Source organism: Artibeus jamaicensis, unplaced genomic scaffold (genome assembly GCF_021234435.1).
Source record: "Artibeus jamaicensis isolate MK-2021 breed Jamaican fruit bat unplaced genomic scaffold, CSHL_Jam_final contig_464, whole genome shotgun sequence".
In the NCBI taxonomy this organism is placed as follows: Eukaryota; Metazoa; Chordata; class Mammalia; order Chiroptera; family Phyllostomidae; genus Artibeus; species Artibeus jamaicensis.
The window spans coordinates 4,025,108-4,035,496 of NW_026521842.1; the positions used below are offsets into that span (position 1 = coordinate 4,025,108).

The following is a 10,389-nucleotide window of genomic DNA, read 5'->3' on the forward strand; positions in this document are numbered from 1 at the left end:
AAGGCTTCCTTAAAAGGAAGGGGGATGAACTATCTGTTACAGCCAAGAAGAGACTAAGGGATTCTGACAACTAAATATAATTTGGGATCCTGGATAGGAGCCTGTAACAGAAAAAGAACATTAGGTAAAAAGTAGAGAATTCTGAATAAGGTATGGATTTTATTTAATGATAATGTGTCAATATTGACTCATTAATTATCATAAATGTACTATACTAATGTAAGATGTTAATAATAGGGGAAACTGGGTGTGGGGAATACGGGAAGTCTCTGTACTATATACAAAACTTTTCTATAAATCTAAAAATGTTTTAAAACATAAAGTCCATTTTTAAAAACAGGGAAGGCTCTCTCTTCTTTATCCTGTTGTCAGAAACTTGGATGTGATGCCTGGAACTCAGGCAGCCATTTGCGCCATGAGTCCGAATGGATGCTGGAGCCCTGCCAACTTTGTGGAGTCACCACACAAGCTTTGGGATGCCTGTGCTAATCTCTTTTGTGCTAAAAAAAATAAAATATTGTGTGTTAGAGCTGCCATTCATTGCTTTTCATTTTGTTTTGTTGGCCTATTCAGTGGATCCAAATCCCAATGACGGCACCTTACATCTCTTTAAATGACTTCAGACCTCAACAAATTCCATCTGGGAACTTTCCCATATGACGTGACCTTAGAAGACAAGTAGCCTATCTCTTCCATGTCCTCTCCATTCTGTTAAGTGTTCAGTGGCAGGTTCACTAGATACTGATTCACGGCTCCCCGGGTGAACAGGATAAGACAATACGTTCCATTCCAACTCCTTAAAACACAGGCAGACCAACTCGATGGCATTTTGATATTCTTCCACATCGAGGGAGTTACAATTTATGTCCTGTTCATCCAGATACCTCAGAGAGCAGGGCTTGATGTTTGTGGTTGACACAGGGGCACATGAAGCTGATGTGACCTCAGCGGCACACATAGGATGAAATACATATAATCAGCATAACGTGATTTACTTTTGTGCTGCTGTCTTGACTTTAAACAGATGTCAGATAAGTAGAAAACACAGTGGGAGGAACACATTAGGGTAAATTATTGCATCTGAAAAGAGGGAGTATCGTAAAAATGCTAAAAGAGAAAGTAAGTATTTATGACTCAAATCACTGGCAATTTTATCTTCCATTTGCCTCCTGGCGTGAGGTAATCAGAGTCTCACCCATGGGGGAAGCAGCTTGTTCTCAGGGGCATGGGCGTGGGTGGGACTGATGCGTCTCTCGCCTGCTGCGTTATCCTCCTTGCAGAAGCCACTACTTCCCGCACACATGGTGTGGACAGAGAAGGTGGCTGCAGGGCCTGGTAATAAGGGTCACTAGTGGCGGGCATGTGGCATTGTGTTCAGAGGTATCCTCTCACTGGATCCTGCATGCACCAGAACCACTGCACCCATTTTGCAGATGAAGAGACTGAGACCCAAAAAAGCAAGGTGAGGTTCTGGCTGGGTGGTGGAGTCTGTCTTGCGGTTCCATCTTCTGACTCCTGAGCTGTCCCTTCCTCCACCTGTCACTCTGTTAGACATCGGGTGTCTCAGCACAGCTCCTCCTCATAACCAGGTCACATCACACTTCCCACGTGCCAGCATGGTTCCGTGTTATTTATTTGTATTCATTCAACACAACAACCCAAGTAGGGTGACACCATTATTACATCATTAAAATGGGCCTTCCTTCATTTTACTGATGAAGAAACTGAGGTACAGAGAGGATGAGAAACCCACCCACGAGCACCCAACTAGGAAATGACAAAGCCTGACTGTTCGGTGTTAGGGTTTTTGCTCTTAACATTTACTCCCAACTGCTATGCACCATGAGGAGCCAAAAGAGCAAATGCCATTTCATGCCCAACAGAAGCACTTTGTGATGGTTGAACACACCCTCAGTTTAGAATCCTTTTCAGTTTAACTTTTTTTATTTGATTTTTAAATAAAAGTTCTTTAAGCCCTGAGCAGTGTGCTTCAGTTAGTTAGTCATTGTCCCACAAAGTGAAAGGTTGCCAGTTCGATTCCCAATCAGGGCACACGCCTGGGTTGCGGGTTCGGTTCCTGGTTCGGGTGCATACGAGAGGCAGCTGATGGATGTTTCTCACATCAATGTTTCTCTCCCTGTCTTTCTCCCTCCCTTCCCCCTCTCTAAAAATAAATAAATAAAATCCCTAAAACAAATAAGCTTCTCAAGTTATTGGGGAAATGGCCCTCATAGGCAAAAGCGTCCGCATTGAGTTGATTTCTGTGGGTCTGTTGGTTGGTGGCATGAAGATGAGCCTGGAGCCCACGGAGCCAAGACCGGTCCCTGCGTCTCACCGAGTCAGACCGGGCCTGTGGCCCAGGGCGTTGCCGCTGCTTTCCTGGGGAGGACTTTTTGGGCAGCTTTGAAGAACACGTTGATTTTTTAAAATTTCCTAAACTTTGCAGCCCCATTCTCGCCTGTGAAGCACCCTTCTTGCCTTAAAGGTGTGATGAAAGCTGCTTCTGCTCACAGGCCTCAGTTCTGCTGCCTAAAATAACGCTCCAGGATGCTGGCCAGGCAGCAGCACACTTCCCGTGAGCGCTCGGCTCGCAGGTCCCAAAATAACGCCCCGGCTGTTAGCACCTGCGCTTTCCAGCGTTTCCTCGCTGACAACAGGGGGAGATTAATGGGTTCCATTCAGAACGGACCTCTCTGACCTCATCTGTGAAGTTGGGGAGCTCAGGAAATTGCTTGCTAATCCAAATCTTGATAATCCTTGGATTCTGACATTCTTTTTCCCCTTCCCCTTTCAATGCCCCCATCTGAACTATGTTATCACTTTCAAAGTTTTGATAAGATATGAAGCAGATTATGCCCCACAAATAACTTCTAATATGATTTGTGATGATATGTTGAGTGGGGAGATCAAAACTGATGTGACTTATCAGAATGAAAAGTGGCCTGATTAACCCCAAAGACTTGGTCCATTAGCGGAAATAAGGCTGTGAAGAAAGAAAAAGGAAAATGAGGGGAGCCTGCAGCCTCCCAGGTGGCACCTCTGTCACGTTGTGAACATCTCAAGGGAACATGGAAATATGTTTCCTTGTGTGAGGTGTCTCAGGGGCCAACAGAGTCCCATTCAGTCCACACTTGTCCAGACCCTGGTGACCCTGGGATAGGCATCGGAGGCTCATTTTACCAGTGAAGCAAACGAGGTTACTCAGGGAGAGACAGGATTTGGGTTCAAGCAGTCCCAGATTCATTTTCCTCTGCTTGACCATGAACTCCTCAGGGAAGGACCAGGTATTTAACTGTGCATTTCCATTGGAAAGTCACTCCCTGGCACACAGTAGGTGCTCCTCAAATGGACATTGTAAGTCAAATGGTATGTGCTTTCCCTGATTCCTCAAGCCCTCAATGACATTTCCCTCCTGTCACCTGGTGGGACTTGTGGTCTCTACAAGTTCCTTGAAACTTATATTTGCCTTGCATGTTATTTGACTCTCCCAGAGACACGTCTTAACATTTCAGTATGTGTATAGGCAATAGATGCCCGTGGAAAATATTCAAACATTCAGAAAGGTTTGTGGAGAAAAGTAGCTCCCCCTTGATGTCTGTCCCCAGGGTGGTAGCATTACTGCTGCTCACCAGTGCTTCACCTGTCAAACACCCACAGACTTGTACTTCTGTCCCCCACTCCCCTCTCCAGGCCTGAGGAAATCATGCAATCGTGTAGACCAAGCACGCATGAGCAGAAGTGACAGATGGCTGCAGTAGTTAACTGCCAGCTCAAGACCTGCAAAGCTGCTTTGGTCTGGTGATCAGCAAGATTTGACATGGGGTATAGTCCATCAGCTTTGATCCCTGAGTGAACTATGAGCAAAGAACCCCCACTGCCCCATGCTCGACCTCTATGGACAAAAAAGAAACCTGTTATTTAAGCCACTTAGATTTTGGAGACTGTTTGTTACTGCAGCATATCCTAGCCTCTTCTGACTGATATATCCAGCCTCTAGGTTCCTCTTCTATTGAGGTACCCTTTGTTACCATGTTCTTGGGTAGCCGACCAGATATAATCAAAACATATACCAGGAATACATTCATAGCATACAATATATGCTATTGTCTATCTTGCCTTTTTTCACTTAATATATCTTGGAGATATTTTCATATTAATATATACATATCTGCCTCATTTTTTAACAGCTAAACAATATTCCATTAAAAATAGTTACCATAATTTATTTAAAGAGCAATCGCTCATTGGACGTTTCATTTCCAATCTTTTGCTACTGTGAACAGTGCTGTAATGAGTAACTTTGTATGTCATTTCAAATTCATGCAGTTACTCTAGAGCAAAGTAGGCACTCTTTCTTCATTTATTAAATGGGAATTATGATATTTCATTTATTAAATGGGAATTATGATAGGACCTACCTGAAGAGGTTGCTGTGTAGGGGTTAGATGTCATATTAAAGTTAAAGTGTTCAAGCATGTAGCAAATGCTTTGTGAATAAATGAATGAACGAATGAATGAATGAGATATGTAAAAATGTATTATTTTTTTTATTGTTGACTTCCTGGTACATTATTGAGATAAAAATAAGCAAAACAAAATTCCTAAATAAAGTTATATTCAGTGAAGAAAGGGATTGAAAACGTTAATGTTATTATTAATATATATTATGATTAAATAAGCCAGGGACAGCAGAATTTCCTTCCTCTATTCATCTGCTTGTTCATTCTCTGATTTGACAGCTTTTAGTTTCGTAACATCTGCTGTGCTACCCATTCTGCTGGGAACAGGAAATACCAGGGTGAACCACACACAAAGCACTTGCTATTGTCATTGCCACCCTGCACGAAGTCAGAAGGAAAAACAACGCTGTTCTGCATGTCCACTCAGGGTCTCCTTGGCATCGCCCCTTTTTACAGACGTGCACAAGCGTTACCACAGTTAATTCCAAACATTTCCTGACCTCAAAAAGAAACCTGTGCCTTCGGCTCTCAAGTCCCCTTTCCTTCTCCCCTCAGCCTGATCAACTACTGATCTGCCTTCTGTCTGTGGATCGGCCTATTCTGGACATTCCCTGTAAGTGGAATCATATCACATGTGACCTTTTGTGTCTGGCTTCTTTCGGTCTCCATCATGTTGTCAAGGATCATCCGTGTTGTAGCGTGTGTCGGTGCTGCCTCCTTTCCGTGGGCGAGTGGCGTTTTATTGTGTGGACAGAGCAAGTTTTGTTTCTCCATTTCTCAGTCAATGGACACTCGAGTTGTTGCCACTTTTCGGTTATTATGGATACTGCTGTTTGATCATCTGTGCACAAATTTTCATGTAGACGTATGTTTTCAATTCTCTTGGCATATGTAGGCGCATGTTTTCAGTTCTGTTGCACTTGTACCGAAGAGTGGAATGCCAGGCTCTCTATATAATTGTTTTGGGGGCTGCCATATGGCCTTCCAGCAGCTGCGCCATTTTCCATTCATACCAGCGGTATATGAGGGTTTCAATTTCTCTGCAACCTCGCCAACACTTGTTATTTGCTTTTTTTTTAGAGTGACTTCTCTTTCCTGCCATGGATTCTGACTGAAACATTATGTACTTGAGGACAGAACTTCATACTTGCTTGATAAAGCCGTCTCCTGGACAGAACAATCCTAGGTTTACATTTCTGAAAGTTGTAACAGTTTGCGAAGCCTCTTCAGACACAGCAACTTATTTAGTCTTCCCCATATCTGTGAGTTAGGAAGGGCGGTGCTCTCATTCCCATTTCACAGATGAGGAGACTGAGGCCCACGCAGGTTCTGTGAGTGTCCTGCATTCACACAATAGGATCAGAAACCGAGGCTGTCCCCCCACCCTCCCAAGGAGCCATTTGAAGCATTTTGTCCGATATGCCAGCCAGGTCAACTGGTTGCTCTAAAATTATTTGGAAGAAATAAGAATCCAAGGCTGCCATTTTAATACACTGGCTTAATCAGACGTTTTAAATTACTTCTAACAATTTGGTAGAAAAAAACCACGTTGAGTTTTTTTGTAGTGGCTTCCAGCAGAGAGGGAAGAGGTCACGCCACGGAGGCCTACGAGCAGGGTCTATTGTTTAGCATCTCAGGGCCCCAGCTCGTCACAGGAAATCCACAGCAAGGTGAAGGTCGTGCTTGCCAAGTCTTTGAAAGCAGTTCCTCCTGCCCGAGAGTTCCTTACAGAAGCCGCAGTCCGCCCAGACTTCCCGGGGCACTTTCTGCAGTACGAAAAGGGAAAACATTTTTTGGACCATATGTGGCACTGAGGTTGATGACCCACAGCAAAAGCGAAGACTCAAGTGATGCTCCAACTTTAAAAACAAACCAAGTAAAAGTGGAAACGGCATGAACCCTCAACAAGAACGGGTTAGTAAAACATGGGCCATCGATTAGAAGCAATCAAACCATCTGGTGAAACATCCTATTTTAGAAAAATTCTTGATGTCCTGAAAAGTGTGTGTTGCATATCAGTAAGTGAAATAAGCAGGTTACTGTATAGAAGCAGTTTTTACCCGGGGAGAAATGTCCAAGGACATTTGACAATACCTAGAGGCATTTTCGGTTGTCCCAGGTGGGTGTGCTACCGGCCTGCAGGGGCGAGGGAGGCGCGATGGGCATCTTACAGTGCACAGGACAGCCCCTCACAACAAATGATCGTTCAGTCCAAACGCCAGTGGTACCCAGGTTGAGAAATCTACTATACAATATACAACATGTGATTCCTGCTTTTGTTGTATAAAAATGTTATATATGATCAAGACCATGTTTTCTTTTTGGGTAAAGGAAAAGGTAAAAAACCTTGGCTCCCCTGTAGTTTCCAGCCTCTTCAAACAAAAACTATGTATTACTTTGCAATCAGTCAAAAAGTGAAATAAGATCAAACTCTGGCAACACAAATAGGAAAACCCCTGTCGATGGGAGACTTGCTCACCTCCCGTTTCTCAGGCTCGGCCCGGTGTGGTCGTGAGCCACTGTGGTGTCCCCAAGTCAGTGATCTCTCTCAGAGCCTTGGTGCACTCCTCTGTGAAGCCGACTCTTCATATATTTGTGCTTCGTGTCTTTCCGCCATCATCTCCTCTTCCAACTCCGTGAAGCCTCTGCAATGCCGAAGACGTGTTCTGGGAGTGCAGAGGCCCCGGCCTGGGCCTGTCTGCAGCCTCAGGAGGGCGCTGCCAGGTGCACAGGTGAGCTGGGTGAGGGCCTCGGGTTCCACACCTGTAAACTAGGGCTGATAATAACTAGTGGGCGAGGATTGATGACCTAATGTGGGTAAACATCTGTCACATAGTAGGCCCGCAACAAAGGTATCTTATTCCTTGCAAGGATGCCATACGATAGCTCAAGCTAGTGCTTATTTTCAATAGTTTAATTCATAGATTCATTCTACAAATGTCCATTTGAATGCCTACTCTGTGCCAGGCACTGTTCTGGTTGCTGACAGGTCAGCAGTAAGAAAAAACGGTGTTTTATCTGCATCAGTGATCTATTACCGTGTAAAAAATTGCTTTAAACTTTGTGGCCTAAAACAACACATGTGTATCATTTCATAGTTTCTGAGCATAGGGAACTCAGGAACAGGTTAGCCGGGTGTTTCCGGTGCTCGGGGTGTTTCATGGTGACAAAGGTGGAAAGTCTGCCAGGGCTGCCGTCCCATCTGATGGCTCGGCTGGGGGGGGGGGTCTGCCTCCCAGGATGGATCCCTCACATGGCTAGTGGCAGGAGGCCTGTGTTCCTCCCCATGAGGGCCACTCCGCAGGGCTGCCTGGGCGTCCCCACTGCAGGCAGCTGGCCTCTCCCAGAGTGAGTGATCTGAGAGAGACCGCGGGGGAAGCCACGGGGCCTTTGATGACCAGGTCTTGAAAGTCACACAGTCGGTCCCTGTTATTTTTTGTTAGAAGTGAGTTACTAAGTCTGGCCTACTACACTCAGGGGGAGGGAGGAATTGGCTTTCATCTTCTAAAAGAAGGACAGTCAAGAATTTGCAGAAATTATTTTAAAGCAACACACTGTCCTTAGGAGATGACAGCCTGGTGGGCATTTTTGAAATAGAAGAAAACTTTGAAAGTGCAGCACGCCACAGAAGAAAATAAAGAGCAAATGGCTGCCACAATCCTACCACCAAAGATACTCCAGTCACACTCATGACTCCCCCCAGCCTTACTGAAGAACAGTGTGTACCCAGTAAAACGCCCCCGCGTGGAGAGTGGAGTTGGACACGTTTGGTGGTTGTGCGCACCGTGTAACCGCCATCTCGATGGAGGCACGGAACGCTTCCTTCCCTCTCCGAATGCCCTGGGCTCCCTCCCAGTCATTCCCGCTCATCTGGGCTCTGTCACAATTGGTCTGATTTGCCTGCTCTAGAACCCGACCCAGATGAAACTGCACAGCATTCATTCTTTTGTGGCTTCTCTCGGTCAGCCTGGTTTGGAGGTTTGCCTGGCTCGTCACAGGCGCCAGTTGTTCCTGGTTTGCTTTTTAAACCTGCTGAGGAGATTTGCACCATCAGGCCGCACCTCAATTTGCTTATCCATGTGCCCGTTGACCCTCTCCCTTAATGATTATTTTCTCTGATTTCTCTGTATTTCTCTGTCCCTCTGTCAGTTTGTAGCAACAGGTGCTTTGTTACTGAACAACGCCCACTCCCTTTTTTCCCCACTCAGCATCAAGTTGGGAGTTTGGGTGGGATGGTGGGGTTCAAGTGCACCTCTTCTGCCCAGTCTACGCTTCCTGAGATCTTAAGGACTTAAAACTACATGAGTGCATTTCTCTTAGTTCTCTTTTCTCAGATGATGGAGACGTGTGTGGTGGGTGGGGGGATGCTGTGGTGTTTCAGGGATTTTATATCTGTGGGATGAATAGGTAGGTCGCTACCTGATGGAAATTGCCCTATGTTGGCAGCACCGAAGGAGGCGTTCTCTTTGGGGGAAGGGAACATGGTTCTCAGTGTGTGCTTGGTTGGGTTCAGGACTGTGATTGTGCGCTACCTACCTTCCCCTGTGCTGACCTCAGCAACGGCCACCCTGAATGCCTCCTTTAGGGCAGTTGTCACAGTCTATAATGTCTCACTGCTGTTTCTTTGCCTCTGGACTTGCTGCCTGGCCTGCTGCCCCAGCCCCCGAGACCTCGAGTGCTGGCTGCTAACAGCTCTCAGCCGACTTCTCTGCAGAAGTGCCTGTGGCTGAGTGGGAACCCCCTTGACTGAAAGCTATGCACCTGCCAACCCCCAAGACCTTGGCCAATGACTGACTCAAGGTGGAAGCAACTCTGATGCAGCTCACATCTCCAGAGCTCCCCCTGAGACCACCTCCTCTCTCAGCCCCTCCCACAACCCCTTCCACTGTCCCAGGATTCCTGGAAACTGGCCCTAAACTACCTGGCTGATTCTACCCAACCCCCACCATTTCCTACAGCGTGTTGCTGAAAAAGTCTTTTAAACATCCCGAGCCCCTGGGATCTTAGCAGGAAAATGAGCAAAATGAGTTCTTAGAATGGCGTGAGGGTCAAAAGGCGTGATATCTTAGAAACTTTGATAACCACCGTATCTGAGCAGAAGAATATATGGGAACGGGTGAGCAGTGCTTCCTTATTGGTCGCGGCGTTGTGGGTGATTTTCATTTTCTTATGTTTCCTCATGTGCATTTTTAATAGTTATTCACTTAAGTTGTTTTATTTGTATATTATTTTTTAAAACAGCCTCACATTTATTAATGAATCAACCTATTACTGAACAAAAAAGATCAAGAAAAAAATAATCCAATTTCCAAAAAAAACCAAACTGTCCCAACAGCAGTGGTTTTTTCAATGACTTCAAGAGGCAGACGACATGAATAGAGCATTAATATGCAAGACATCTCTGATGTGTCCTTCCTTGTAGAACCAGTTTTGTTCTTTTCCAGTGTCTCCTCTTGGAGTGGTACCTGATTTTATTACCAGTTTTCCTCTGAATCCACTGGGGAATGGGCTGATTCTGCTCTTGTTTCTTGGCCAGGAGCCTCTTGATCCTGAAAGTCTTGTGAGAAAACATGGCAAAGAAGAATGAACCTCACAGACCACGATGGCGAAGAAAAGAGTTTTCTGTATACTATTTTTAGTGCATCTAATCCACTAAGAGAAAAGCAAATCGGAAAGAGTGAATGAGAGTGATACTATGAGAGGAAGAGCCATTAATCAGGTCCTAGTAAATCAAGTATAATTTATAAAAGACATACAAATTTTTTAAATTCTGATTCATCAACCAAGCCTAATTTACAAAACAAGCAATAAATAATTTACATACTCAGCAGCAATATGTAGCACTTGAGCAATTCTTTCTAGATAATTCTTGTAACCTACACACAGAAGATCTTAACTCATCAGTATGTCAGAAACTGTGGCTGGGAAT

The 10,389-nt window shown here is 45.1% G+C and overlaps 1 protein-coding gene across 1 annotated transcript; it reads right to left on the minus strand.

The window, feature by feature from the left end:
* Positions 1-6,109: 6,109 nt before the first annotated feature.
* LOC119047009 (60S ribosomal protein L39-like) lies at positions 6,110-10,032 on the minus strand. Its single transcript, XM_037142291.2, has 2 exons — positions 9,886-10,032; positions 6,110-6,226 (listed from the first exon to the last, which is right to left on the minus strand). The coding sequence occupies exons 1-2, from the start codon at positions 10,030-10,032 to the stop codon at positions 6,110-6,112; spliced, it is 264 nt and encodes an 87-aa protein (XP_036998186.1).
* Positions 10,033-10,389: the final 357 nt, after the last annotated feature.

What these genes read in the sequence shown, in the direction of transcription:
- LOC119047009 (XM_037142291.2), bottom strand. Translation starts at nt 10,032, where the DNA reads ATGTTTTCTCACAAGACTTTCAGGATCAAGAGGCTCCTGGCCAAGAAA. An exon ending in ACTGGAAAAGAACAAAACTG is followed by an intron (nt 6,227 to 9,885) that starts GTTCTACAAGGA and finishes TTCGTACTGCAG; the next exon opens with AAAGTGCCCCGGGAAGTCTG.